At 58.8% G+C, this 27,548-nt stretch overlaps 1 protein-coding gene across 3 annotated transcripts; it reads right to left on the bottom strand.

The window, feature by feature from the left end:
- Window positions 1-2,405: 2,405 nt before the first annotated feature.
- On the bottom strand, window positions 2,406-26,733 carry NRTN (neurturin). Of its 3 annotated transcripts, none has more exons than XM_054805512.1 (3): window positions 26,468-26,733; window positions 9,134-9,292; window positions 2,406-7,557 (listed from the first exon to the last, which is right to left on the bottom strand). In XM_054805512.1, exons 2-3 carry the CDS (start codon window positions 9,279-9,281, stop codon window positions 7,109-7,111), a joined length of 597 nt encoding a protein of 198 aa, XP_054661487.1. In that variant the 5' UTR covers window positions 9,282-9,292; window positions 26,468-26,733; the 3' UTR covers window positions 2,406-7,108. The 3 variants fall into 3 exon arrangements, with proteins under 3 accessions (XP_054661487.1, XP_054661486.1, XP_054661488.1); XM_054805511.1 differs by having other exon boundaries at window positions 9,134-9,383; window positions 26,468-26,607; XM_054805513.1 differs by lacking the exon at window positions 26,468-26,733 and adding an exon at window positions 25,681-25,842 and having other exon boundaries at window positions 9,134-9,383.
- Between the last annotated feature and the right edge of the window lie 815 nt (window positions 26,734-27,548).

Below are 27,548 nucleotides of genomic sequence, written 5' to 3'. Positions count from 1 at the left end.
CCAGCACCACCGAGCTTCCTCCTTCCCTCGTGGCAAATCCCCAGCAGCAGCTGAAGCAATGAATATCGTTGTTCCTGGGCTTCGTGTTTGTGGCCAAATATTGGGGGGGGGGGAATGACCATATATATGGGATTTGTTTTGGGTTTTTTGGGTTGGTTTTTTTTTATTTTTTTTTTTTTTTTTTGAGACTTGCAAGCTCCACACTCTTGTCTTCACTTTTATTTCATGTTTTCCAGTTTGAAGTGGGGCTGGGTTTATTTTCCCATGGTTTTTCTTACTGGGAGGTAATTTTGAGAAGCTCAAACTGAGCGGTGGGCTTGAGCATTCTCGGCATCCCATTTCCTGCCTGTTACTTATTTCCATTTAAAAATGAACACATGAATTCAGAACGTCATTTGAGAGCTGGATTTTTCAGCTGGGGCTTTCAAGCAAGCACCAGCCAGTGAAAAATCTCCCACTTACACTACGAAAGTTGGCAACATGCACCTCATCTCCAAAAAATTGCACCCAAAATCATCCCCGGCCCCAGCCCGGCAGCACATCTTGGCTTCACGCTGTTGCCTGCAAACATTGTTTTCTTGCTATTTTTTTTTTTTTTTGTTTTTTTGTTGTGCTCTTGGAAGAGTCAGATTTTCCAAGCAGCCCTCTCCAATTTGGTCATTAAAACTACAGTTTGTGCTTTTTTTTTTTTGCCTTTTTTTTTTTTGCTTTTTTTTTTTTGCGTTTTTTTTTTTTGGTTTTTTTTTTTGGTTTTTTTTTTTTTTTTGACAGGCTGGCAGCAGGATCGCAGCTTTTCTTAGTTTCTGGAGCGCGCGCACGCGCACACATACACACATGCACGCATGCGTGAGCACACGCAAAGATTTATGAGTCTCAAAAGATGCTTCATAAAATATTTACAAAGTGGAGCTTCGAGCGTGAATGTTTGACTCGGCCACGAGCCGTCCACGGCTGTCAGGCCTCTGGGTGGCATAAGGGGGGAATATAAACAGACCTTTTTTTCCATTCCCAAAAAAACACTATAAACCTTTGTGGTTCAAAAGCGGTTTAGCTGCTTTTTTTTTTTTTTTTTTCTTCTCTCTCTCCCCCCAGTTGTTCCCCGCTGTCTGGTGCCAAACCCGGCAGAGCAGCGGGGCGGCTCGCTGGCTTTGCTCAAGGTGGGGTGTTTTGCAAAGAAATGCAGGAGCTTGTACCCACTCTCACCATAGGCGGTAGATAGTTTCAGCCTATTTTTCAGTGAAAAAAAAATAAAAAAAAAATTAAAAATTGTATTTTTCTGGACAGACTGGGGTGGGGAGTAGGGCTGTTTTAAAGGACACGGGTGCAGGCATTGCCATGATGCTCCGCAGGACACGCTAAACACCATGATGTGTGTTAAATAAGGGCAATATGTCTTAAGATGGAATAATACGGGTTAATTGGGGGCAATGTGCATTCAGCGGGGTTAATGGGTTAATTGGGGGGGGTTAGTCGGAGGTACGGTGCGTTACCTGGGGCGTAGCCCACGTTAAATGGGGGCAATGCACGTTTAAAGGGGTCAACGTCTGTTAAATGGGGTTAATGTCGGATAAAATGGGGCTTAAACCAGCAGGTCCCTGGGCAGCCAGCTCAGTCCTGGCAGGATGAGTCCCCCGCGGAGCTACGGGGAACCAGCGAGCGGGGAGAAGGAGCTGGGGTGGGACCGGTGCCCGTGCGGCGGCGGCGTTGGTGCCAGCGCTTCCATTTTCCACAGCTTTGAAACGCGTTTGCATCCTGAACTTGGCCGGGCTTTCAAATTGCAACATTTCACCCAAAACAAAATATTAACCACCATAATCATGCTAAGAAGAAGAGCAAAAAAACGGCAGCCAATGCCTGCTGCTGACTTTGAGACGTTCTCCCTATAAAATAAAATATGTTTCTAACCTCAGCACCGCTCCCAGATGAGCAACTGAAACTTTTTTTTCTGGCTGACCTTATCAAAACCTTGTATTTTTTTTAATTTTTTTTTTTTTTTTATAATCCGATTTTGCCAGAATCGGCATGCCTTTGAGCCAACCCAACTGGAAGCGCCTTTACAAGAAGAGGGCAGAGATGATTATTTCTGTAGCTAAACCAGCCCAGACCCACGCAGGCAACGGCCCAGGTCTCGGTAACGTCTCAAATCGTCGGTTTGCATAAATATAGTTTTTCAGCAGATTAAAACCAAAGGAAACGGGGCTGTTTGCAGGTGTGCGTGGAGATTTCTGTGGAAAACTGGAAAATCAAGCCAAGCTCCTGCTATCCTTTGCCCGTCTCTGCTCTCCCAAAAGAAAAGCCAAATTTCCCATTTCCCCAGCCATTCCCCATCCCCGGGTTGGGGATATAACGTCACTCTGCCATTGCTTACCCGTAGACAGCAGTGAAAGAAGCTAACCAGAGAGAAATCAATATAATCCTCCTTTTATTTCACTTTGTCGTGAGTATGTAACAGCATCACACCCGAGTTTACATTTGTTTAAAAAAAAATAATATCATACTGCATTTTTTTCCCCCAACGTTCAGAATAAATGGTAAAAATGTAATAAATGTAAACTGCACTTGGCACCATTTGGATCAATAAATAAAATTAAAAAAAAAAAAAAAGAGAGAGAGAAAGAACGCATTACGTAGATGGCACACTATGGTATCTAAATAAATAACATAAGTTACTTCGAATAAATAGAGAGTATCTAAAATATAGATGCATTGCATCAACTTCTGCAGAGGTCGGTCAGACCCGACAATACCGGAACGGGTTTATCCGGACGGTGCCGAGCGGAGCCGTGGGCTGGACCGTGCGCTCCCACCCTGCTCCCGCTGACGGCGGTGAAACGTCTCCTTTTTTTTTTTTTTTCTCCTTTTTTTCCTTTATTTTTTTCCTCCCCCCCCCTCCCCTCCTCTTGGGCCTCAAGTTTGAGGCTAGGCCTTGTTTAACCAAGAACGAAAACATGTGGTAGCCCTATTTACGAAGGGAAGAAGGCTGAGGTTTTGAATACCGCCGAAAAATAATTTGTCTTGATAAATTGGGAAAGTGATTCCTTCCCAGCAAGTTTCTGGACCTGTTTAAATAAGGAACGCTCCCTTTGCCAGTGCTTTCATCGAGTGGAAACAATGATGTTAGACCCATTTTCCCCCCTCGCAGATACCAAATCGGGAGTGAGACCATGTCAGCAAATGGGATCCCGACCGAGGGGAGTGACGGGTGGATCCGAGCCAGAGCCGGAGCCGCGGCGCTTCGGCCGCCTCCTGCGCCGGCCAGCGTTACACAAACACAGGCGCGTACGTATAGAGATGTGTATAGTAAAGCACAATGAAACATCCCATAACTCATTGTCGGAGAGCCGGGATAACATAACACTCATATTTTGCGCTGTCACAACCGCCAGAATAGTTTTAAACAGCAACTCGCGTTTCCAAAACCTCCCGATTTTTCAACCGCTGTGAGAGACCCTCCTGTCCTGGGGAGAGGTGCCGCTGCGGACAGCAAAGCTGCAGCGACAGACAGGCAAGCTGCAAAAACCCCAACCTCAAACCACCGCCCCCGGATAGATGTTGCACGCTGTTTATCATTATTACCAATAAATAATGCACGGGATGATGAGGAAGGAGCCAGATGAGATTTTGCTGTAGCTTTGAGTAGGGAATTTTCCATCCTTTTTTTTTTTGTTTTTTTTGTTTTTTTGCCCTTTCTGCATTGTAGACATTCTTCCGGACAGCTCCGGCTCCTGTTACAGCAGAGAGGGCTGTAGAAACGGAAGGCATTAGGGAACCATCAGCCTTTCTATTGGAACCACATTTCCATGCCCAGGCAGCAGCGAAGCGACGCAGGACGGCACGGGTCGAGCAACGCTCCCGCGGCGGAGCCGGAGGAGCATCACGTAGAAGACGGGCGCCAAGCGAGACCCAGGGAAGAAGACACGCAAGGAAAAGCCATCCTTCGGCCGCGGCCGTGACGCCCCAGCTAACCCCGATATCCGGTCGGGGAGTTTTGCGGCTGCAAATCCCAGCTGCAAGCAACCCCGCTGCACCCAAAAAAAAAAAAAAAAAAGGCAAAAAAAAGCAAAAAAAAAAAAAAAGCAGGCGCAGCATGCTCGGCCGCCGCGCCGCAGCGGCAGATGTCAGGCCCTTCCCCTACACCTCTGCACAGGCCGGTGCTCAGCTGCCGGCAGGGTGAAAGGAAAAGAAAAAAAAAAAAGAGGGAAAAAAAATTAATTGGAGCTATTCAGGTTGATTTGTAACACACGCCTTGCATCGGGGGTTTTATTCCCCAGTGGGCCTGGGGGTTTTTTTGGGGTTGCAAACTGGATTTGCGCTGCACATGGGTGCACCTGGGGGTGTTTTGCAGCTGGATGAGGTCCGGGGTGGCCGAGCGCCCTCCGCCTGCTCCCGCGCCCCCACACGTCCCTGGCTGCTGGCGAGAGGAGGGAGCCGTCAGCCCGTGGGGTGCCTGCAAATCAAGGCATCTTAAATCCCTAGGTACTGCAAAAAAACTTTCCCAAACCAGGGTGCAAACAGCCACTTGGGGAAACGCAAGAGCCCCGCCATCGCCCAGCCACCTCCTTGGGCTCAGGGTAACACAAGCGGAGGCAACTCCGGGAAACTCGGCTCCAAACCCTCCTCCCACGGTGCCTGGTCCTGCACTGCTTCTGCAACACCTTACCTTGCTTTATTGCTCCAGTTCTGTTTGGGGTTTTTTTTTTTGGTTTGTTTTTTTTTTTTTACTGGAGGCTTCTGCAACAAAACTAATTTTAGTTTTATAGTAGTGGGAACTGGAAAGCACCCAAGCCCTTGAGAGTGCAGTTATTATTATTAGCTTTGGGTGCGGTTTTGGTGTTTTGTTTTGTTTTTTTTTTTAAAGTAAAGAGCGAGCTGCTTATCTGCCGTGAGCATGGCACGGATCACGCTGACGGCTGCCCATCTGCTCTCCCCATCCTGCTCCCGCTGCGCATCCCCCGGCTGCTTATTTTGGGCCATCTTTTTGAATTTCCATCCAAACCCAGTGGCGCAAACTCTCCCTCGAGGTTCTGCAGCACCTTGCAAGCCTGTTTTGGGAGCTCCGCGCACCTGCAAGGTGCTTTGAGCTTGCCTGGTCCCAGCAGGTCCGCCAGCCCGTGCGGGTTCACCAGCGTGTGCGATGCCCCACGGGTGGGTTTCGCACCCTGCACCCGTGGCTGCCTTCTCCCTTTCCCAACAGCGAGGGGAAAACTCTGCGTTACAGAGTGCAGGCTGCTTTCCCGGGGACGCCGGCTGCGCGGCCAGCCCTGCTGAAGGATGGTGTTTATATTGCTTCACTACATCCTGGCTCCGCTCAGCCAAGAGCGGCGTTTGGATGAAAAGGAAAAAAAGAAAAAAAAAAAAACCAAAAAAACCCCACCAACCCCAGCCTGGCCCTTTGCAGAGATCGGGAATGCTGCTGCTCGCCCGCGGGAGATGCAGGGGGAAGAGCTGACTCCCAGCCCGTGGTGGGATGGGGCTGTCCCATCCTGGGGGGATGCCAACCTGCTCCCCAAAATCCTGCAGCAGCATCCCTGTGGCCGCCTATACAAGCACTCCTCCTCATTCCTACCGCGCTGCAACGGAGGTGCACGGGATTTCCCCCCCCCCCGTTTAGCTGAACCGAGTTGCTGGGACGCCGTCGCGATCGGGGGGCGGCAAGCGGAGCATTTTCCCTCACGTTGGTTAATGCCCAGGACATGACACCAATATTCTCCTTCTGTTTATGATTTGCTTTTTCTGGGAAGAGGGCCAAGGGGAGAAAACCCATCAATCCCAGGCAACAAATATAGCCTGCCCAGAGAATGCAAAAGTCTGCGGTCTCATTTATTTCTCTGCAGAGTAAACAACAGTGACACTGCTGTAAATGCAAACCGGAGCCAAACCCCAGGCCTGAGCCCCCTCTCCCGCACGATTCAAGCCCCGCAGAGGCGATGGCCAGTACTCGCGTGCCGTGGCCAGGAGAGACGGTCCGGCTTTCGGGAGATGCCAAACCGCGGATGCTCCTGCCCGTGCTGCAAACCCGGCGGAGGGCGGCGAGTGCCGGGGCGTCGCTGGTGGCCTCGTGAGGCTCTGTCACCTCCGTGGCGGTGGCAGGTCTCCAGCCCAGCTGCCCGCGGTGGGGGACAGGACGTTAATCCAGTTACTTCAGCTTATCCCGAGTTTTAAGAAGAAAAGCCTGGGGCTGCGGGGAGCGAGACGATGGTGAAAGGGGCACGAGCGGGCAAGGGGAGCGGAGCCAGAGCCTGTCCCCCGAGCACAAACCGCTGCCGGTGCATCTCTGCTCCCAAACACGGGGATTTGGGGTGCTGGATTGCCCCCGGCAGCGCAGAGACACCAGCACGGTGGTCACGAAACCCTGGGAAACCCCCACAGCTACGGACCGCAGGGCTCAGCCCCCATCCTGGGGCAGCACAGGGCACCCGCAGCCATCTAACGCACCCCGCACCTGTAACGCACCCCGTAACGCACACCGCCGGCACGCAGCACACCCTGTCTGGTAACACACACCGCCGGCACCACGCCATATGCAGCAACACCTGCACAACACCCCTTGTGCACCAACACACCGCCTGTGCAACGCACCGGTGTGTGCAACGCTCCCCCCCGCCCCCCAACACGCAACGCCTGCACCCCAGACCCGTCAGCTCTGCTGCGTGTGGCACACCCTGCGCAGGGGACACCCGCTTTGCAACACCCCTCTGCCGGTAACGCGACCCGTACGTGTGACACGTAACGCACCCCGTGCGCGCCACGCGCCCCGGGTGTAGAACACGCCCTGTGCATGTTGCACACCCACCGTCACCCTCCGGGGAGGCTGACAGGGACCCCTGGGCCACCCTCGGCGGGGACAACAGCCGCAAGCAGCCGTCACCGCTCCACGAACCGCAGCCTCTGCCGGCACCGACAGCCACGTCTCTAGTCCCGTGCGAGCGGGACGGTAACGCCGAGGGACGCACCAGCAGCTCAGTCTCTCCTCCTCCAGCCAGAGGTCCGGGGCCCGTCCCTCTCCCCCCGCCGCAGCCCCCGGTCCCTCTGCCTGGCGGCCAGCGGGGTTTTGGGGCCGGGGCATCGCCTCTTCTGCCCGCTCCTCCCGGGGGGGGCGCCCGGCCCTTCACACGCAGCCGCACTCCTTGGCCGAGAGCTCGTTGACGGTGTAGTAGCGGTTGTAGGCGTCCAGGAAGGAGACGTCGTCGTCGTAGGCCAGAGGCCGGCAGCAGGGCCGAGCCCGGACCTTCTCCTTCTTGATCCTCCTCCTGCTCCTCATGCTTTTCAGCGAGAGGTCGTAGCTCCGGACGGCCGCCTCGCAGGTGCCGCTGCAGTAGCGGAAAAGCACCGTCTCGTCCGACTCGTAGCCCAAGCCCAGCTCGCTGACGCTCACCTCCAGCTCCTTCAGGGCGCAGGGTTTGTGGCGAGCGCGGGCACGCTTCCTGCGGCTGCCCGCCCGGGGGAAAAGCGGCAGCTCGTGGCCGCCCGAGTTCATGGCCTGGCTGTAGCGCTCCACCAGCGCCGAGATCAGCTGCCGGATCTCCCCCTCCGTGTAGCTCTCCAGCAAGCTGCTGTCTGCAACAGAAGGGGCAGACGTTAGCACGGGTCCACGTCCCACCCCGGGGCGGGTGGATGCCCCCCAGGACGGAGGTCCCCCGGGGTGGTGGCTGTCCCCCGGTGCTGGCTCCCGGCTCCCTCCACGCCCAGCAGCAATTGCAAAAAACCCGCAAAAATTCAGCCCCGCAGCCCAACAACGCGTGGCCGAACCGCGGCACATCCCAAAAGCCATCTTTGAGATGCGCACGAGGCGCCCGAAGGCTTTAAAAACCAAACGCCGAGGCCAGAGATCCCCGCGGCCTTGGGAGCCCCGGGGTGGGGGGGTGGGGGGGGTGGTGCCCACGAGGGCAGGAAGGCTGCGGGGGGCAAAAAAACCCCAACCCCCTCCCTCCCCTTTCCCTCTTCTGCCTTATTTTCTTTTCTCCTCCCTACCAGCCCTCCCCTGCCTGTTGCTGCCCCGAGCAGCCCCTTCCAGTGCACAACATCAAGTTAAAAGTCAACTATTTAGTGTGGTGGGGGGGAAAAAAACCCCAACCCACAATTAACTCCTGCCACGCGCACGGTTTCTGGATGGCTGCTGCCGGGGAACGGGGCAGCCGTGCTTCTCCGGCATGGCTGGACGCCGGCACCGCGGTTGGGCTATCAAAAGGACGAAGCGCCTGCAAAGAGCATCCTGGGCAGGATGCTCCTTGGGCATCACCCCGACGTGCGGAAAAAAAAAAAAAGTGGGAAACCACTTGATCCCGCCCAAGAGATGATGCTGCAGAAAAGCCACGATGGGATTGGGGAGAAATACCGATAAATTTAATATTTGCACTGTTTTCCTGTGGCCTGGGAGGAAGGGCTGCCCCCCCCCCCAGACCCCCCCAGGCCAGCAGCCAACGTGCAAACTGGCCACTGGCAACGTCCAAGTCCTGTGGTCCTAACCCTACAGCCGGGGTTAGTCCGGCTCAGCGCCGGGGGAGGCACAGGAAAGACGAAGGAAAGTGTAATTTGACAGCTTGTCATCGATTTCAAAATTTCAACCCAAAAAGAAGTTGTTCTGGTTTGGAATGAAAACAAACACGCCGGAGATTTTTTCAGCACGCTGCCAGCGCCAAGGGGTGAGCGGCGCTGCGGGGGAAGCCGCTGCCTCCCCGCAGAGCAGAGCCGTTCCCCCTCGTTTTCAGCTCCTGTTTGACATTTTGCATTTATAAAAATAGTGCGGAAATTTAAAAAAAAAAAAAAAATTAAAAAAAAAAGCCAATTTGGAGCTAAAAAAGCAGCTCCTTTGCATTAAGATGAGCCGTTTGCATTGGGTTTCCCTACGTGGAGAGCTGACGTGCTTGCGCCAAGGTTTGGTGCCCAGCGGCTGCATTTTTGCAGGACCCCCCGCTCGCCGCCCCGAGCGCTCCCCGCTGCGCCCCAAGCTCCCCTTTAACCTCTCATAAAGGGGGTGCGCAGAAGCAGGAGAGGGCAGCGGGGAAAGCAACCGGGGAATAAACCCGCCGGGCTGCGGCGGGCTTCGCTTGCGAGCCGAAAGCGTGCCCCGCCGGCGCGTTGGGGCCGGATCCTGCGGGCGCGGGAAGGACGGGGCAGAGGCGCAGCAGCTTACACTGGGAGAGCAGCGAGCTGTGGCGTTGCAGGGCCCGTGGGGATCTCCGCGGAGCCGCCGGCAGCGAGGAGGAGGAGGAGGAGGAGGATGCCCGTGAGGAAGACGGCGAGGAAGGCAAGGGGCTGTATTTCCGGCTTCCGTTGAACATGTCTCTACAAACTAAAATGGATAACATGGAACTGAGGAGCATCGATGCAATGGCTGCAAACTTCCATACCTTCATCTTAGAGCAAGTCAGAACATTGAAACTCTGCAAAACAGGCAAAACAAATATCCTTATTACGCGGCCTTCGCCCACGGCCCCCTCTCCCCCCCCCATCCCTGTGGCTCGGGCTGGCTGTCCATCTCCCGCGGGACCACCAGCATCCCCTTGGCTCCGGCTCATCCCCTCTGCCCTCCCGAGACTGGTCCGGTGTTGCAATAGGGAAACTGAGGCACGGAGACACGGTGCAGCCCAGGGCTGTGCTGCGAAGGGGAAATTGGGCCACGGCGGGCGAGGGCGGCTCGGGGCCGGTGGTGGCAATGGGGACAAGTCGACGTCCTCACCCCATCCATCCCCGAGAGCACGCAGCCTGGCTGGGCGGGTGGGTATCCACCTCCCCTCGCGCCAGCTGCTCTCCTCGCACCGGGGGCCGATATCGCAGTGGGCGGCTGTGAGCAAAGGACGGACAAACTCATGCCATGCCAGCCTGGCACACCTCTTCGCCAGGCGTAACCCCCTCCTTGGGATGGGATGAGCGGCGGAGGGAGCCCCCCCCTCCCCGCTCCCCAGCTCCACCGTCCTCCCCCGTCCCTCGCAGAGCCCCGGTGCGGTTCCACGTCCTCTCCTTCGGCGAGGCGCACGGAGCCCCGCGAGGCTGCTCCCGCCCTCCGCTCACCCCGACCGCCTCGGCCAGCAGGATCACACCGCTCGACCCGAGCCCGAGTCCCTCCCCGCCGGCGCAGCAACGCGGCAGCTCCACCGAAACCAGCCGAAATAATGAAAAACTCGGGAACAAATGAACGGGGCGGCTGGACCGTGCCGGCTTGTGATGGGAACGGGCACCTCGGTCGTGCGGAGCATCCGTGGTTGCAGCCCGGCAGTTCCTCAAAGCATTAAAAAAGAAAAAAAAAAAAAAAATCCCCGCTGGCATTTCCCTCGCAGACGAGCTGGGCCCTTACCTTACGCCATTCAATTTTCTCCATCCAAAGCAGATTGGATCTGGTGGGATTTTACAATTGACCCCGCAGCCAGGCAGGGCGGCGGGGAATCGGGTCCGTGCTCCCGTCAATGGGCTGTCAGCCATTAAATCCCCATCAAAGACAGGCTCTGGAAAGCGGCACGGACTTGCAGCCGCCTCCTGGCCCCTTTTTTTATTTCAGCTCCTTGCAAACTCCAAACATTTCTCCTTTTGAAATAAATTTTCCACGGGGGGAAAAAAAAAGGAGAGAAGGGAAAAAAAAACCAAAACCAAACCACCCCAACTAAAAAACCAAACCACCCAACCCCAGTTCAGCAATATTTGCCAAATAGAATTTACCGGGGGGGGGGAAATGTTTATTTAAAAATGGAATTTGACAGGTTCACTTTTATTGTTATTGTAGAAAACACCAAGAAGGGCTGTGAACGCTGCCTCATCGCCAGCAACCCTCTATTTTACGCGACGCACATAATTGCACATTAACTAACAGTAATTATATGCCCTGTAGGTTACAAGATAATTGTAGAACCCAGCCAGAGCCTAAATATTTTCAACTGGGCTATAAACAATGCCAAGCTAGAAAAAGAATAGTTTCACCATATAAGGAGGCAAGATCATGAAATCCCGCCGGGGTACAAAGCGGCAGAGCTGGCCGAGACACCGCGCCGATAAGCGCCGGCAGCAAAACGTGCGTCGGGTCGAGGGTTTTGCAGCCGGCTGGCGGGGAGCGGCAAGTGCGGCGGGAGGGGGACGGTGCCGCTTCTCCTCCCTGTCCTGCAGCCGCTGGGTGCGTTCGCATCATCAGAATGAGGTGCCTTAAGTTCAGATTTCTCCGCTGGAGGTAAGAGAAGGGAACCGGCCCCAAAACCGCTCACCGGCGTCAAACGGTTCCCAGCGAGGCAGCGGGGGATAAGCGCTAAATGGTGAAGGAGTGAGAAAAATTGCAGTTTGTTCTTGGACAGCTTGTAAAATTTGGGGATCGAAAGGACTCGTGATGAAACGGCACACGGTGGGGGGGGTCTGGGGGTGGGGAAGGGTCCCCGCTCCGGTGGCGTGTTGGACGGCAGCGGTTGGCTGTCCGGCAGGACAAGCGGCTTTCGGCAGCGGCCGTTCGGGCATTTCGAGAGATCCCAGCGATGGGATCACGCACGACCTAGAGCTCAACCTTCATCGTCACGTCCCGAGCTGCTCCCGGGGGGCTCGGCCCGGTCGCCCCGTGCCGGGGAGCAAATGGCTGCGACGGAGCACGGCCACAACACTTGACCCGTCCACCTGAGAAAGGGCCTCTGGCTTACTGCAAGCCCATAAAATTTTAGGAGAGCGGTTTCAGCCTCGCTGCACGTCCCGTAAAAACGCCTCCCATTTCAGCAGCCAGGATTTTTGGTCCCCGCCCGCTCACCGGTGACCTTGCAAAAGACAAAAACCCCAGCTCCAACGTACAAAACAATCAAAAAAAAAAAAAAAAATTATTCCAGGCTTTGCCTTTGGTTCCTCTTGCTCTAAAAACCCACGGATCACGTGTGCCAACGCGCGGGAAAAACTGGAGTTTGGGGTGCGGGGGAAGGAAAAACACACATGCCCACAGGAATCACAGCCAGGACGATGTCTGAGCTGCGCCCTCCCTTCTTTCTGGTTTCCACGTATTTCAAACCCACTCCCAGCAAGGATAAATGATCACAAGGGGCTTGACACGTGCTCCCCTGGACCCGTCGCTGCAGACGTCGCTGCTGGGCTCTCCCGCCGCTCTGTTTGGACACATCGGGTAGCCCCGTCCCGCATCCCCAAAACCTCCCCGGGCGCAGACCCGCGCCCAAAGGTGCCCATGCCCCGGGATGCGCCATGCACCCTGAGCTGCCCGGAGGCGGCGGTTTGCACACGAGTGTGCAAAGCATTTGCAAGGAGCTGAAACGGGCGAAGGCGGCAGCCGGCGAGACCTGATGACAGCTCCGGCCGTGCCGAGCGGTGCCGGGCTCCCATGGGAAAGGGGCCCCAGGGCCAAACCTCGAGCGTTTGCCGGCAGCGCCAGGCTGCTGCGGAGAAGCCGCGCGTGGCTATCGCTCGGCAGCCGGTGGGGCGAGCGGTCACAGAGTCACCGAACGGTTTGGGTTGGCAGGGACCTTCCCAGGTCAGCTCGTCCAACGCCCCGCCGTGAGCAGGGACATCTCCAACCGGAGCAGGGTGCTCAGAGCCCCGTCCAACCCGACCGTGAACGTTTCCAGGGATGGGGCATCTCCCACCTCTCCGGGCAACCCGTGCCAGTGTTTCTCAGCGTAAATAATTTCTTCCTTATATCTAGTCTGAGTCTGAGCATTGATGCGTCCACGTCTTGCTTCTGCTGGCACAGCGAACCTCCACCAAGGAAACGCCGGGGTCTTCCCAGCCCGGACCACGCAGTGCTGGACACGGCCGCTGCTGAGTCTCCTGCTGCTGCTGCTGCTTTTTGCTCCGGTCTCATGGCAGCTGCTCCACAAAGCAAAGGTGCCGCCATCTCCCTGCGTCACCGGCTCCGGGCTCGGCAGGATGGATATCCCGTGTCCCCAGGGCCGGGAGGCAGCTGTGCCGCTCAGGGTATCCCGACTGGCACCCAGACCTGGAAAATCACCCATTAAATCCTCGCTGGTGGCTCGTCCCTCTTGCTCAAAGCAATTTCGTAAGAAGGAGAGTGCATTGCACGGGTGGGGATGGGGCGGTGGGGCCGCAATGCCGGGCGGGGAAGGGGGGGGGACGACGAGGTTGTTCCAGCTTCGCCCCCTCTTTCTGGAGGGGATGGAGGAACCCAGCAACCCCCCGGCTTCGGGGTGCCGCAGGAGCTGTAGGTGCAGAAAGGTGGGCGTGAGGGCGCACCGAGGGACTGCCGGGGAGCGTGGGGGCTGGCAGAGGCGCAGTCTCACCCGGGGACGCTCACGCCGCCTCCTCTGCCAGCACAAAAATCCATCTTTTCCCAGGGCAAACGGGCAGGTACCACCGTCCCGGGCACCCTGCTCGGCTCTTCCCGTGCGTCGTTGGGAGCCAAAACCCACAGGGAGCCATCACAGCGTCAGGGGTCACCCCCTGCCCCGGGCTGCGGCTCTGCCTTTGCTGCAGCCCCAAAGCGCGTCCCCCCCCCCCCCCCGCCATCCGTGGGACCGTGCCCCCGCTTTGCTGCGAGGGGGCCTGTGGGCCGAGTCCTGGCAGGGTTTGGTGCTGGAGGCCACGGTCCATCCCGGGGATCCTCCTCGGCTTGATGAAAGGCAAAGTTTACGCTCAGCTTTTCTTCTGGAGAACAGCCCGAAAACTCCCTCTTTTCCTGCATTCTCCTGATAATCCATTAATGCGATCACAGCCGTCCAGCCACGCCGTGCCTGCTGCCAAGCGGGAAACTCAGCCCTGCAGGAGAAGACCGTTCCCCACCGGACGGCCCCCAAAAATCAGCCCCGTTTTGCAGGAGCCCAGCGCTAAAACCGCTCCGGCACGAAGCCTTTTGCTCCGGAGCCTCCTCTGCCCGTCGCCTGCCCCGCTCTCACCCCGCTGCAACCGGTTCCTGCTTTCCAGGCAGAGGCAAAACCACTTTGCGTCCTGTAGAATTGGAAATCTTAAGGAAAAACAACAAATACCAGCACGGCCAACTCCCATCGCGTAGTCTGGAGGGAACGAGTTGATTATCTTGGCTCCCCCCCGCCGCCGCTGCAGATCCTCCCCAAAAACCCTCTGCGAGCTCCTCGCGCCTCTTGTCTTTATTTTCAAAGGGGATCCAACAAATCCACCCCACAGCCCTAAGTAAACTTTTCCAAGGCTTGATTACCCTCACCGCTCAGCAAAACAAAAAGTCAAATCAACTGAGCCGCATTTCTATTTTTCTTCGCTTCAGCTCCCGCGTGTCGGCATTTCCGCTGCCTTTTCCTGCCGAATCGAACCCCAGCAACCCCCTCCCGCATCACCTTCGCTCACAAACCCAGAGCATTTGGGGTTTCTTGGGCTTCCCTCGCTTTTCACGCTTTTCAGTTTTTCTCATAGCAATTTTTTCTAAGCAAGATCCAATTTTTCAGGTAGACTCTTCGGATTTGTTTCTGATATTCGCTGACTCCTTAAAGCCTCAGCTCCTGGAATCACGAGATGAGGGGAGGGGAAAAGCAGAGTTTGGTTTGGTTTTGTGTTCTTTTGGGGTTGTTTTTTTTTTTTTTTACCCTAAATCCTCCTTGCTGGAGGGGGAAGGAAGACACGTAAAAAAACTTTCACTCCTGACGTTTCGAAGCCCAGATAGCAGAGAACCCAAAAGACATTATATTATAAGTGTGTCATAAATTTTCAGTCGATTCATGCTTCCGGGCATTGATTCATTATTTTCAAGCGCTCAGCCTCAGCCACGCCGCAAGAATGGATGAGGCCACAGAGTGGCCGAGGTTTTTTTGGCAACGTGAAACACTTGGAAAGACGAAAGCCTTGACGGGACATCAGAGAGAGCTTCCACCTGCCATACACTGTTTATTTTAGTGCCTTACATGGGAGCCAAGCTGCTTTGAAATCCCGGCTCCTCATGACTCACCCTGCAGGAATTAAATATTTCCATCCAGGCTCACGGTGAAGCAGCTCCAGGGGCTGCTGAAAAGCGGCTTCTCCAGCAGCAGCCTCCGGCTCAACGCCTGATCCCGCTCGGAGAACGGTCGGCCGGTCCCGGAGGGAACGGAGGTGGCGGAGAGACGGTCTGGGCAGGCTTTGCCCAAAACTTATGGCGAGCTCCTGACATGCTTTTTTTTGGGAATTGAACACCCACCCCGCCCCGCCGAAGAGCATCGGTGTGTCTGACACCCCCGACCAGGGCGGATGCTGCACCGAGTACCAGAGCCTGCGGCGGGGTGGCCAACGCCCCAGGGTCAAATCAGCCCCAAAGTGGCAAAACTGGCCCCAAAATGGGAAACATTGAAAGGAAAAAAGCCCCAAACCCTGATCTGAGTTGAACTGTTGGGTTTTCCTGCTCTTTTGACAGTGAGTGGGTGCATAAAGGAGAGGAAGAAGGACAATGTCCCCATCTCCAGCTCTGCTCCGGAGGTTGCTCTGGGGACACGGAGTGGTCCCGTCTCAGCGCAGACATCCCCTTGGCTGGGGACACGGGGCAGCGGCACCCACATCCTCGCCGGTGGCTCTCCGCGCCCCCCCCTCCCCGCCACCGGCACGGCGGCACAGCCCCACGCTTTGAACGCCAAAAGCGGTGACGGCCCCGGCGCGTCCCACGGCCCCACAGCGTTGGCTTGTCCCTGCGCCGCCGCCTTCCCCTCCCCAGCTCCCCCGTAAGCAAAACCAGAGCCGAGCGCGGGACACATGGTTCTGCTTTGCCGAAGTGAAAACCAGCCCGACGCGAGAAACTCCAGAGCTCTTCCCGCAGCCCCAGCTTCCCCCCGTCCCCTCCCGAGGGGCCGACCGCAAACGAGCCAGACCCTCATCCCGGGGCTCCCCGCCGCAGCCCGGCTCCTCTGGGAAAGCCTTTTGGGGAGACCATTGAAGCTGCTCCTGGCTGCGGCCGATCGGCACGGCCCCGGCGAGGAAACGGTGGCGGTGGAGCCGGAACCGGACCCATGGGGAGTGTCAGCGTTCCCGGTGGTGCGGGGAGCCTCTCGGCCGAACACGCCAACCGTCGGCCGCCTGTGCCGTTCCCACGCTGACATGACATTTACATTCGGGCTGAATTACGGCGGGTTTGGTTCATATCTCTCCAAACAGCAGGGTAAAAAAAGGAAAAAAAAAAACAAAACCACAAAATCCAACCCCACAACCCCATCATCATGATAAAAATAATAATAATAATAAAAAAAAAAAAGTCCTCACCAAGCCCCCGTGACCCAGCTGAAGGGTTTGCGAGGGGCACGTGCACGCCGCGGTGCTGCAGGCGATGCCGGGGTGACGGCCACGCCACGCTCCGGGTCGTGGCTGGAGAAGGAAGATTTCGTGGCTTTGCCGCAGACGGGACGCGGCATCTCGGTGCGAGCAGCAAGGTTGGGGCGCAGCTTTCCAGCCGTGCTGAGCTCAGCCCGGGCAGTCGCCATCAGACGGAGCAGCCCCGCTCTTGGCCCCATCCATATTCCCACCATCTCCCTCGTTCCGGACGTCGGGAAGCCAAACCAGCTCCCAGGCAGCCAGGCTGAGCAGCAGAGATGGCACCAGGCGGCGGCAGGAATTTCGGGTACGTTAACTCAGCCGCCACCGTACGCGCGTCCCGCATCCCCAGGCTCCTCCGGCGACGTGCCTCCCCAAACGGCATCTCCTCCCCGTGGGCCGCAGAGCTGGGAGCGAGCAGGGACGGGACCCCCGCAGCCCCCACGGTGCGGCCGGAGCCCCGCGCCGAGCAGGATGTGCCCTGCCCCGTGTCCCTTAGCCGGGGAGCCCTCGGCGCCGGTGGGGACTGAGTAGGTGCTGCCAGCCAGGGGCTGGGGAGCTCTCCCCGGAGGGGATGGAGCACAGGGAGGAAAAGCCCAATTTGGGCCACGGCCGAGGAGCACCTTGAAGCGCGTGGCGGGGGCCGGCACCCTGCCCCCCCCGAGCCATGCCGCTCGCACAGACAGAAGCCAAAATCGCCAGGATGGAAAACCCAGCGCCCCGTGCAACGCCTGACGCCGCTCCACGCCAGTGCCCCAGGCCAGAAACCCCGGGGCCACAACGTACTTGCCCCCCCCCGACCCCCCCCCGGAGCAGAGCCAGCCCTGCTCAGCCCCATTTTGGGGTTGGACTCCTCCGAGGAGTCCTCAGGAGCCGGATGCCGGGATGGTGCCGGCCGATCTCACCGTCTCCCGTCCCTCCCGCGGGATTTCTGCTCTCACCGTCCGGCGTGCACCCCAACACGCCGCGGGGCTGCGGGGAGGCGGGCGGCCCCGTGGGACACATCCATGCCCTGGGAGGCAGCACCAGAGCCTTTCACCCCTTCCCTGGAGGTCCTGCGTGGGCTTTCACGTCATTAATTAACAGGGGATACGCAGCGGGCGCCCGGCGGGGAGGAATCCCGCTGCAGACGCGGACCCGAGCGTGGCGGCGCGGTGATTTCTGCCGTGGTGTCCTGCCACGTCCCGCGGTTGGGGCCGGCTCAGCCCCGGCTGCGCTTGGCTCATCCCTGCCAGGGCAAAGACAGACGCTACCTTCCCTCCAGCCTCGGCTGCCCTCGTCTCCCACCCCGCCGATTCCGGCCTTGCTGCGCTCTCCATCGCTCGCCAGGGCACAACGGAGGCAGATACGCGGCCGTAATATAAATCAGCATTTAAAAAAAAAATTAAAAAAATTTTAAAAAAAAAAAAGGTGGTTTAAATGCGGCACGACTCACTGCGGTGTTCACCCTGCCCGGCCGGCTCAGGGACACCCAGGTGGTGCCTGCACGGGGGGGGTCCAGGGGCACCCGGCCGAGACCTGCACCCCAGCACCCCTCACCTCCCGCCCCGGTTCTGCAAACAATAATTGAAAACTTCACATTTGGGGAACCTGCGTTCCTCTTCCTAGGTAAAAATAAGCCAAAGCATTTCAAAATCCTAGCTGGTTGGACACGGGCGGCGTGGTGCCCAGCCCGGCGACTGCACGTCCCTGCTGACCCCGCCGCGGCGCGACTGCTCCGCCAAGCTCGGCAGGGCTGTAGGAACCCAAAAACCTTTACAGGCCGATTCAGTCAGTTCTAAGCAGCAGCAAGAGCCGCCCTTGCTGACAAGAGATGAGTAATTAGAGATAAAAATTACAATAAAACGCTTCAGGATGGTATCGCTCGGTGCATCAGCTGGAGCAGAGAGCGTGGCTCGTGGCATGAAATAATGCCATAGCGGGGAACGAGGTGGGAGTAAAAACTGAAAAAAAAAAAACAAACCCACCACCCCACCCCACTGATGTAGCCAGAACCCCGTGAAAAAGTGCCGTTCGCTGACGGACAGAGAAAATAAAATAGATTGTTTGAAATCCCACCAAAGCCAGGACGGTTTCTGTAGCGCTGCAGGAAATGAGGGATAATTCCAGCAAAAAAAACCCCTACACAAGCAAAATCCCTCCCGCAGCGCCGGGCACCCATGGGTGCTGGTGTGCTGGCAAAGGGCGTTGCGCATCCCGCAGCCTCATCCAGCACCCGACGCTGTTTCTCCAGCCCAAAATTTCCCCCTCATGCCGAAACCTGAAGTCCGAACGTCAATTTATTTTTTTTCCCGGAGTGACAAACCACCCCCCTCCACGCGCACTAAATAACCGCGCGATGCCAAAAAGGGGCGGTTTGTCAGAGGAAACTAATTACTGTGGCTTGTTTGAACAATCCCAGTGCCTCGGGAAATAGGGTTAAAAGCTTAAATTTTGGCAGCGAGACGGAGCCCAGGCCCCAGATGTGCTTTCCTCTGGGCCGGTTTCGACACCGTTGGTATCTGTGAGCTGCCACGGGTTTGCTGGGGGCAAAAAAAATCTCCTTTTTTCCAAGAAAGAAAAAGCTCTCGGTGGGATCCAGGAGGGAAAAACACAACAGAGGCAGGAGGGCAAGAGGGCTGCCGTCAAACCATCACCTCCTCCCACACAGCGGCTTTGCCCACTGTCACCTCCCCGTTGCGTGGGGTTTTCCTTCTTTGCGGATTTGGCCGGTGTGGCGGCACGCTCCGGCCCCCCCCAAATTCCCGGGGGGGTGTCACTGTGCTTGCAGCGTGCCTCGGTTTCCCCTTTGAAAAAATGCCCTGGGAGCACGACAGCCCTTGAAGGACGACGTGTATTAACCCCCCGTTTTTGCGGAGCGGCCACCTCTGGCTCTTCCACGTGTCTCCGGTGCGGTCCCTCCAGCTCCCACCTTAATAACTCCTGCCATCGTCCCCAGAGAAATACGGGTCAGATCCTGCCCTAACCCAGCATCCCTGGACAGGATGAACCAGAAACGAGCCGGGGGGCAGGACGGGGAAGTTACAGCCCCAGCGAGGGATGAGCACCCATCCGCATCCCGGGCGAGAAGCGCGGGTGATGCCGATGCCACCTCCAGCCTGGCAGTGGGACACACCCCCCCGCCCCGTTATCTCCACACACCCCTCCCTTTTCTCTCTCTCTATTTAATTTCTTTCTGCACAGAAGGAGCCGGCTTGTCGAGGCGCCCGCCGGGGATTACAGCGCTTTGCTAAGGGCAGAGAGACCCGAGAGAGGTTTGCAAATCCAATTTGCACTAAACCCTTCCAGTGGGTTTTGGATGGTGCACAGACTAATATCTCATTAGCGTTTACTGTCCGACTCCAGCAGCAACCGCCGACATATTGAAGCACTTAGTGCTGCTCCAGAGCGAATAAATGAGAAATTCCTCCCGAGACAGCGACAGCGGTGGACTGGGAACGGAGATTTTGGGTGGAGGAAATTCAAAACGGGGAGATGCTCGGGATGAAGAGGGCTGGAGACGACAGGAATAGCTGGAGAGTCTCCAAAAGGCAGCAGGTCAGAGTCGCCGGCGCCTTTGCACGCAGAGATGCCGATACGGCGGCGCAGCATCGTGGCGACGGACGGACGAGTCCCCTGGGCTTTCCCGTCACTGCGGGGAAAACCCGCTTGGGAGCTCGTCAGGGACTGGGGGCTTTCTGCATGGAAGAACCACGCACCTTCCAAAAAAGCCAAGTTTTGCCCTCTGAGCCCTCTGATCACACCCGAGTGACCCCAGGACACCGGTGTGGGAGAGCTGCGGAGGCACTGCCCTTTCCTGTCCGTCTCCCGCAATTCCGGATCGGATCCAAAATGAGCTTGTGGATAAGGGATGGGGATCATTTCTCCTGCCCCCAGCCGACGGCGCGGTGCACGCCGCACTGCTGTAAAACGTTCTTTGCAGTCAGAGCACGGCTGCCCAAATCCTGCCCGCGCTCCTGCGGAGGAGCCGACGCCGGCAGCGTGGTGAGGGCAGGACCGCGGGGCGACGCAGGCAGCGACGATCTGCCCCTTTTCTGTGAATTTTCCACCTTTCCCAGCTCAGGTGCTGCAGCAGAACCCGCTGGTGCCGCTCGGAGCAAGAGGAAATTAAAGCAAGCGCCGCTGGAAGGTAATGGCGTGGCTGGAGGAAGAGCTCCAGCAAGAGGATGGATCGCCGTGCATCTCCTCTGCGGCCCTACATCGCGCCGTCGTCCCCCTCCCAGCAGGGAGCCCTGGGCCCGCACGCCGATGCCACCTCTCCTCCGTCGCCTCCGGCCCACTCAGCCCGTCCCGTCCGTGTTCGGGGATAAAAAAAGATCAACGGCCCTCAGATCCGCTCTTGGAGCCAGGCGGGAGCCAGACCCCCTCTCCCCCCCTCGTCAGTCCTCTGCCAGCGCGAGGGCGATCGCCTTCCTCTGCCGGGGAGATCCCACCGCAAGCGATGCTTCGTCACAGCCTGACGTCACCGTCCCTCCGCGCGTACGCGTCCTCCCTCCGCCTGCGCTCAGGGGGCTCGTGCCACCCAAATCCTGGCTGCGTCCTTCCAGCCTCTCCTTTGCCCCCCCCCCCCGCCGCCCCCAAACTGCCCTTGGGCACTGAACAGGCACACGCGTGTGTGTGCGCGCGCACGTGCACGCGTGTCCCCTGGTTCGGGGCAGCGGGGCGATGTCACCGGCACCCGGCTCGGCTCAGCGTCGCTGCCAGCAGCCGCCTCCCACGTCCTCCTGCCACGGGCGGCAGCTCCACCGCTGGCACCGTCCCTCCCAGACGGCTCCGTGGAGCTGCTAAACCTCAGAAATGTGCTCTTAATAAACCGGCACCACTTAACGAAGACGGCAGCTGCCCTGTTAAATCAGAGGCGAGCCTTTCCTCGGGGACACCCTGGGGGGACGGGACTGGTGTCCCCAGGTGGGATGCAGCACCTGCTCGAGGGGATGAGGATGTTTTGGTTCACACCCGAGGTTTTGGCCGGCTTTGCCCCCCGCAACGTTGCACAAGGACGTGGCATCCCTGGCTGTCGTGGGGAAGGCAGCAGAGAGGGAAAACCCCAGGGAGAACCCAACAGGCCACGCCAGCACCTTGCTGGGACCATTCCCTGCCCGTTCCTCCCGGCACGGCTCTGCCGGCTGCAGCCCAGAGCTGCTCGGGGACCACGGCCACTGGGACGGACCCCACGGGAATGGAGGATTCGGCTTGCAGCCCCGCGATCGGTGGCACAGGGACGAGCTGACCCTGCTCTGCTCTGGGAGCGCAGCACGAGGCTCCCCGGACCGGGGTCTCTGCCCCGTTTTACGGTGCCAGGAGATCCTCGGCCACCATCAGCCATCACCAAGTCCAACGGCCCCAGTGTTTTATAGGGGAGGGTCAGGGAGCAACAACAGCCGGCAATAAATACACCCCGTGCTCCCAGCCGGCCCCGCCAGAGCGCGGCCAAACCCAACATTATTAAAGGCAAAAAAAGCCACCGCAAGCCGTGCGGAAGCCCGCGGCCTGGTCAGCGATGCGACTGCTCGGTGCTTTCGCAAACAGCTCTGCCATCGCAAGCAAGGCCCAGAGACGGCGAAGACGGGGGGGGGAAAGCGGTTCTCACCCCTGAGTCTTGACCAAAACGCGTTTGTCGATGCCCAGCTGCCCCCGAAGCTGCCACGGCCTGGAGATGGGAAGGGTGGTGGGCTGCGAGCCCTCCCCGGCCCCTGATGGCAGCTGTTTGCGGTATCCATCGCCCAGATCCCGGCCTATTCCCTTGCTTTCAATAAGCTTCGAAAATGGACGTTCATTCGGTTCCGTCGGGGACAGGCTTCTCCCCCCAGGAAGGACCAGGGGTGGGCTCCCAACCACCTCACCCCTCTGCCGCTGTCTGGAAAAATCCAAGCCCAGGTGAAATCAAGGGGCTCCCTAAACCTGGCGCCGTGTTACAGCGAACCCGGACGCTGCTCACGAACGTCCCTGCTCAGCGCTGGGCATCGCCCCGGAGAGCTCAGGGCTGGGATTTATCACCCCGCCCCGAGCACCACGCAGCCAGGTCCCTGCACTCCAAAAAAGCTGCTGAAACCGAGGAAAATGCAATTCCTGCCCTGGATTATTGCAGCCTGGGAGCGATGCTAAAGGAGGAACTTCCCCTCTCGGGACGTCTCCCGCTGTGCCGGGGCAGTCTGGGGCTACTGGCCCCTCGGAGCGCTGCCTTCTCTGCCCTGCCTCCGTCCCGGCAGCCACCATTCATCCCCTTATACACTCGCTTTGGACAAAGTTCAAAAGAAACCTTTTCTGCTGGAAAAAAAATAAAAAAATAAAAAAAATAAAATGGTGGTTCCATCAAAATCAAAACACTTCAGGAAACCCAGCGCTGATGTGACTGACATTTCTTATTAAGGGGCTGACATGCTGGCGACGCGGCCTTTGAACAGCTGCGGAAGGAAATGCTTTTTTGTCGTCGTTCGAGAACAACGCGGTGGCAAATAGATTGTTTCAATTTAGCTCTCTGGATGTTGAGTTACAAACTGAGCCCGTTTCGGGTTTCGTGACGAAGAAGCGATGGGAACGAAACTGCTTGTGGCATTTCCCTTCCCAGGGCGATCACAGAGGGGGTTGCTTCGTTCCTACGCTCTCAGGATGCTCCTTCACACGAGAGCATCTCTGCACCACGCCCGGCGCAACCGGGAGGGAACAAGTTTGGGTTTCCCTTCCTCTCCTTCAAGTTTAATGGGGAAAGACTACTCCAAACTGGCCAAATCCCAGAAAAAGCTGGGTCGGGTGGGATTTCTCCAGTCCAACCAGCTAACGACGGAGCTGGAGCAGACGGCTCACCCTGACCGAGGGACCGCTCTGCCCCGCGGCTGCATCGCTGCGGCAGCGCTCCTGGGATGCCAAGTGATCCCCGGCACGGTGGGAGCGGGGGGGGTCAGCTGGTACCCGGGTCCTCATCCCCTCCCTATGCACACCGAGCCCCAAGAGCTGCTGGAGCGGGACCACGTGCTGCTGCCCCGGCTGGGCTTAGCAAGGGTCCTGGAAGCGGGATTGTGCACATGTGCTTTAGCTTAGACCAGCAATGAAATTGCCTGCGGCACCAGGGGGAAAAAAATAAAACCACACCAGTAAAACACACACCAGTCCTGAGCTCCGCTACTGCACCTCCTGCAACGGGCACCCACGCGAGGCCCCCGGAGCCTTCCTCTTCTCGGCATCTCCCTCTCGGCTGAGGCTGAGCCCTGCCGGGTACCGCGAGATGCTCTGCAGGAAGGGGCTGACATCGACAGGGAGCTGTCGGCTCTTTGTGACACCCCCCCCCCCCACCAAGGCCACCCCTGAGTGGGCACGGCGTGGCTCAGCATGTCACAGGATGGGGCTCTCCCGGCTGGGAAGCTGCCTGCCCTGCGTGCTGAATGCCACCGCACCGGGCGCGGGCATGGCACGCTGCACCGGGGACAGCCGAGGTGACGCCTGCTCTGGCCGCGCTACCGGCTCGGCTGTTTTTAGGGCCACGTGAGAGGTATCTTGACCTCAAAAAAGTGGATATTGCAAATCTTAGATCCTCCCCTGCAGCCCCCCAAAGGTGGAAATCAACCTTAAAAGCGTGCCCTGGAGCCCCCGAGCCTGGCAGGGCCGTAGCAGAGCAGCCCAAGGGCAGCCCGAGGAGGAGCCTTGCGCTGGGGAAGCGGGGAGACGGCCGAGTGGAGAGCTGTGATTCACGGCTGCACCATGGGAGGGCACCCAGTGCAGCCGCAGCCAGGCCCGCTCCGTTACCCAGCACCACCCAGCCCACCCAGGGGTGCCCACTTCCCAGGGAGAGGGGACACCGGAGCAGCGCCAGGACCTGCGTGTGTGGCCCCTGAGCTGTGTCACAGCAGACTGGACCAGCTGCTCCTATTTACAGCCCAGGGGCTGGATGCCACGAGGTCTGGGAGGTGCTGGGCTCTCCCCTTGCCCTTGCAAATCCTGTGGCTGTGCAGCCCGGGAGGAGCCCGGCCCTGACACCACGTCCTGCTGCGAAGTAGCTGATTGCAAAGCAGGAGAGAGAGCCGGGCATCCCCGGGGTGCCTGCAGCTGGCACGGGGATGTGCTGCACCTCCTCTCTGCTCCTTCTTCCAGGAGAGACACGAGCCGGACCAGGATCGAGCAAGCGCTTTGAGATCCATCGCTATTTATAAAGTTGAGATGTAGAAATGGAGGAAAGTCTCGTTTGCACCCCCCACCCCCCCCCCAGCCCAGCCCAGCCCTGGACCTGCTGGGGACGGAGGCGCAGGATGAGCCCACAGCTTGCCACCGGCTGACGGGCGGCTGTGTGGTGACACCGAGGATGCTCACACCAGGGCACTGCCACAGCCCGGAGCAAACCTCCGGCGCGGCATCGCTAGCTCTGCTTTGTGACCTGGAGTCAGCGCTGCAGAGGGCAGATTTGCATCTGAACCAGAGGCACAGTTAAAACCAGCAGCTAAAAACCAAACAAGTGCTCAAGCCTCCTAAAATCTTGCACACAGGCACCTCCCCCCCTTCCCCGCTTGACTTCTCTGCCCTCCGCCACGCAGCATCTCAGCCGCTTCTGCCGTTAAATCCAGGAGCGCCCGCGAACGGGGGAGCCTAAATTTGGGATCCACGGATGATCCTGGCTTCAGACCTGGGACTTGAGCACACATCCATGACTCACGCGCTGCTTCCGACAGCCATCGGTCCCTTCTCCCGCTGCGATAAACCATGCCCTCGACCCAGCGCCTAATTGTGGATTGGCTCCCAAAGCAACGATAGGATTTAAATCAGTGCTGGCTACAAGCTACCATATATGTGCAATAAAGACATCCGAGGTCTAGGTTGTTTTTTTAAAGCCTTCATACAGACCGCAGCAACAGTGGGAAATTCCCTCCCTCGACGCCGGGGTGAAATTCGCCTCCCAGCCCCTGCTAAGCTCTGGATATATTATTACCACAACTCGGCGGCGGCCGAAAGCTAGCGGCTGGAGCCAGGAGAAGGTGACGGGGTTGCAGATGCAAGCAGAGCCCGGCCACAGATCCTTCCGTTTCTTAAACTAATATTTAGACAGCACGCATTTTCCCCCCCTCCTGTGAACAAACTGCACCCTGAGCCGTCCCTCGCCGTGTTTGTGTTTCTGCGTGGCGGGACGCTCTCCAAATATGAAGCAAACTCCTTCGGCCGCGAAGGCCGCCCCGACACCGAGCGGGAGGTGGGCGGCCGGGGGCCGGATCCTGGCTCTCCCCAGCCCTCGCATCCTCCGCGGAAGCCCAGAGGACCCGGTTCTGCCCCGTTTGGGGGTGACAGCATCCGACCCTACCGGGCTCGGACGGGACGCACGGCCCCGGCCGGGGGAAATAAAAACCCAGCGAAGCCCGGGACCGGGCACCGCGGGGCTGGGACACCCCCCACACACACACCCGGGGTAAAGAGGCTCCGCCGGGACCCCCGCAGCCGCCCCCCGGCCCCGCACCGGCGGGCGAGGGGCAGGATCGGTCCCGGGCAGGTGCTCGGGGCCGCCGCTCCGAGCCGGGGGTCGGGGCCGCCCGCGGGGCTTACCTGGACGCCGGGCCGGGGCGCAGCGCTCAGCGGCGGCTCCGTGCCGGGGCCGGGACACGCGTGGGGCCGGGGGCCGCCATGGACGAGAGGCGGAGCGGAGCGGAGCGGCGCGGCACGGCTCGGGTCTGGCACGGCCGGGCTCGGCACGGCGCGGCTGGAGCACGGCTCGGCTCGGCACGGCTCGGCGCGGCGGAGGGGCTCGGCCACCGCCTCCTCCCCGAGGCGGGGGGCGGGTTTGGAGCGGGCCGGTTCCCCCGCCCCGCCCGGCCCCGACTCCGCCCGGGCCGCGCTCCGGTGCCGCCGCCGGTCCCGCTGCAGCCCCGCCCGGTGCCGGTGCCGGTCCCGCCCGCGGCTCCCCCCGAGGAGGCACCGGCCGCTGCTCGCAGCGGAGCCTGCCCGGTCCCTCCCCGCCCCGCCCCGCCCAGACTCCCCGCTCCTGCCCCGGTGCTGCTCCCCGCATCGCCCCGCTCCCCCGGTTCCCTGCCCCCGCATCCCCGCTGCTGCCCCTGGACCCGGTGCCCGAGCCCTGGCCCGCGGCGGGGGGGGGGGGGGGGGGGGGCGTGCGGGCCGGGGGCTTCGACCCGCCGGGGAGGCAGCGACCAAGCCCGGCCCCGGGGCCCCAGCGTCCCCCGGCAGCGGTACCCGAGGTCCCGGGCGCATCCTGCCGCGGTGACCGAGGGCATCACTCGAGGCACCTCTCCCACCGGGCTCCGCAGGGACACGCTGTGCCTGCCAACGGCTTCGCCGCACAATAAACTCTACCCCGGCCCCAAGACTTTTCCCGCACCGGCTTTGCAGACCGAGGACACGGCAGGATCACCACTCAGGCGTGGGACAGGCTGAAGAACACGTGGAACGAGTTGTCCGGAGCAGAGGGGTGTTCTTGTACTTCCTCTGTGAGAACCAAACTGTTCGACTGGGTTCGCCCACGTCGCACACGCGGTCCCCTCGCCGGGTAACAGCCCACCTCGGGGGGGGGGGGGGTACAGAAATGAGCCCGGCTGCACAGCTCCGCAGCTCCCAGCCTCTCGGCACGAGTCACCCGCTTTGCTGCAATCCTGATCAAAAAAAAAAGGGTGCGTTTAGGTAAACTAAAGCTTTGCGGTTTATGTTGGTCAAAGCTAAAAATTGCAGGAGCGCATCACGTTCCCCAAAGTGTATTAAATTACACTTTCGGTTAAAACCTAATGCTCTTCATGTGCAAAGTGTTTTATTTTTCAGTTGCATCAATTTATCTCATCCCAAAGGTTTCTTTTCTCTGGCAACTTCTCGGTTTGCAGAAGAGAAACAGCTTGGAGCAGCCCAGAGATGCTGCTCTTTCCCAACCTTGGCACACAACCATGTAACAGATCCCTACGATTCGTCTTGGCCACGCAGGGCTTGGACAGGGTTGGGGACAATGAGGGACCGGAGTGACAAACATCAAGCTACAAGTCCCTGGCCCCGGCTGCAGTGATGCTCTGATATGGCAAAGTTGGGAGAAGTTATTTCTAATAATAAATAAATCCAGGTCAGTTATAGAGAGCAACATCAAGGAATTTAAATCCGCAAGAAACAGCTTTTAATTGAAGGCAAATCCGTGACTCTGAAGTGCGGCCGCCCCCCAGCCCAGCCACGATGCGAGGGGTTGTTCTGGCTGCCCCGTGGTGGCCCCGTCTGGGGGGGACCGAACCCCTCGGTGGGACGGGCCGTGGCAGCACCCACAGCCGATGCTCGTGCACCTGGGGGCCTTGGCGGGGATGCTGGAGTCCCCCCCTTCACCTCTTTCACTTGTCAGCCGTCTCCCAATGGGACAAACACTCCCCCAGCCTCGTTCATCCCCATATCCTCACCCTGGGGCCGGTGGGACTGGTTTATTAAATGTCCCC

This window comes from Grus americana, chromosome 28, assembly GCF_028858705.1.
Source record: "Grus americana isolate bGruAme1 chromosome 28, bGruAme1.mat, whole genome shotgun sequence".
NCBI lineage: Eukaryota > Metazoa > Chordata > Aves > Gruiformes > Gruidae > Grus > Grus americana.
Note: the sequence above shows the minus strand (reverse complement) of the source record. Positions and strands in the feature narration are given on the sequence as shown.

Excerpts from the sequence above, each read along its gene's own strand:
- NRTN (XM_054805511.1), bottom strand. The coding sequence starts at position 9,356 with ATGAAGGTATGGAAGTTTGCAGCCATTGCATCGATGCTCCTCAGTTCC. Across the intron at positions 7,558-9,133 it reads CAGCTCGCTGCTCTCCCAGT|ACAGCAGCTTGCTGGAGAGC; the intron begins GTAAGCTGCTGC and ends CTTCTGTTGCAG.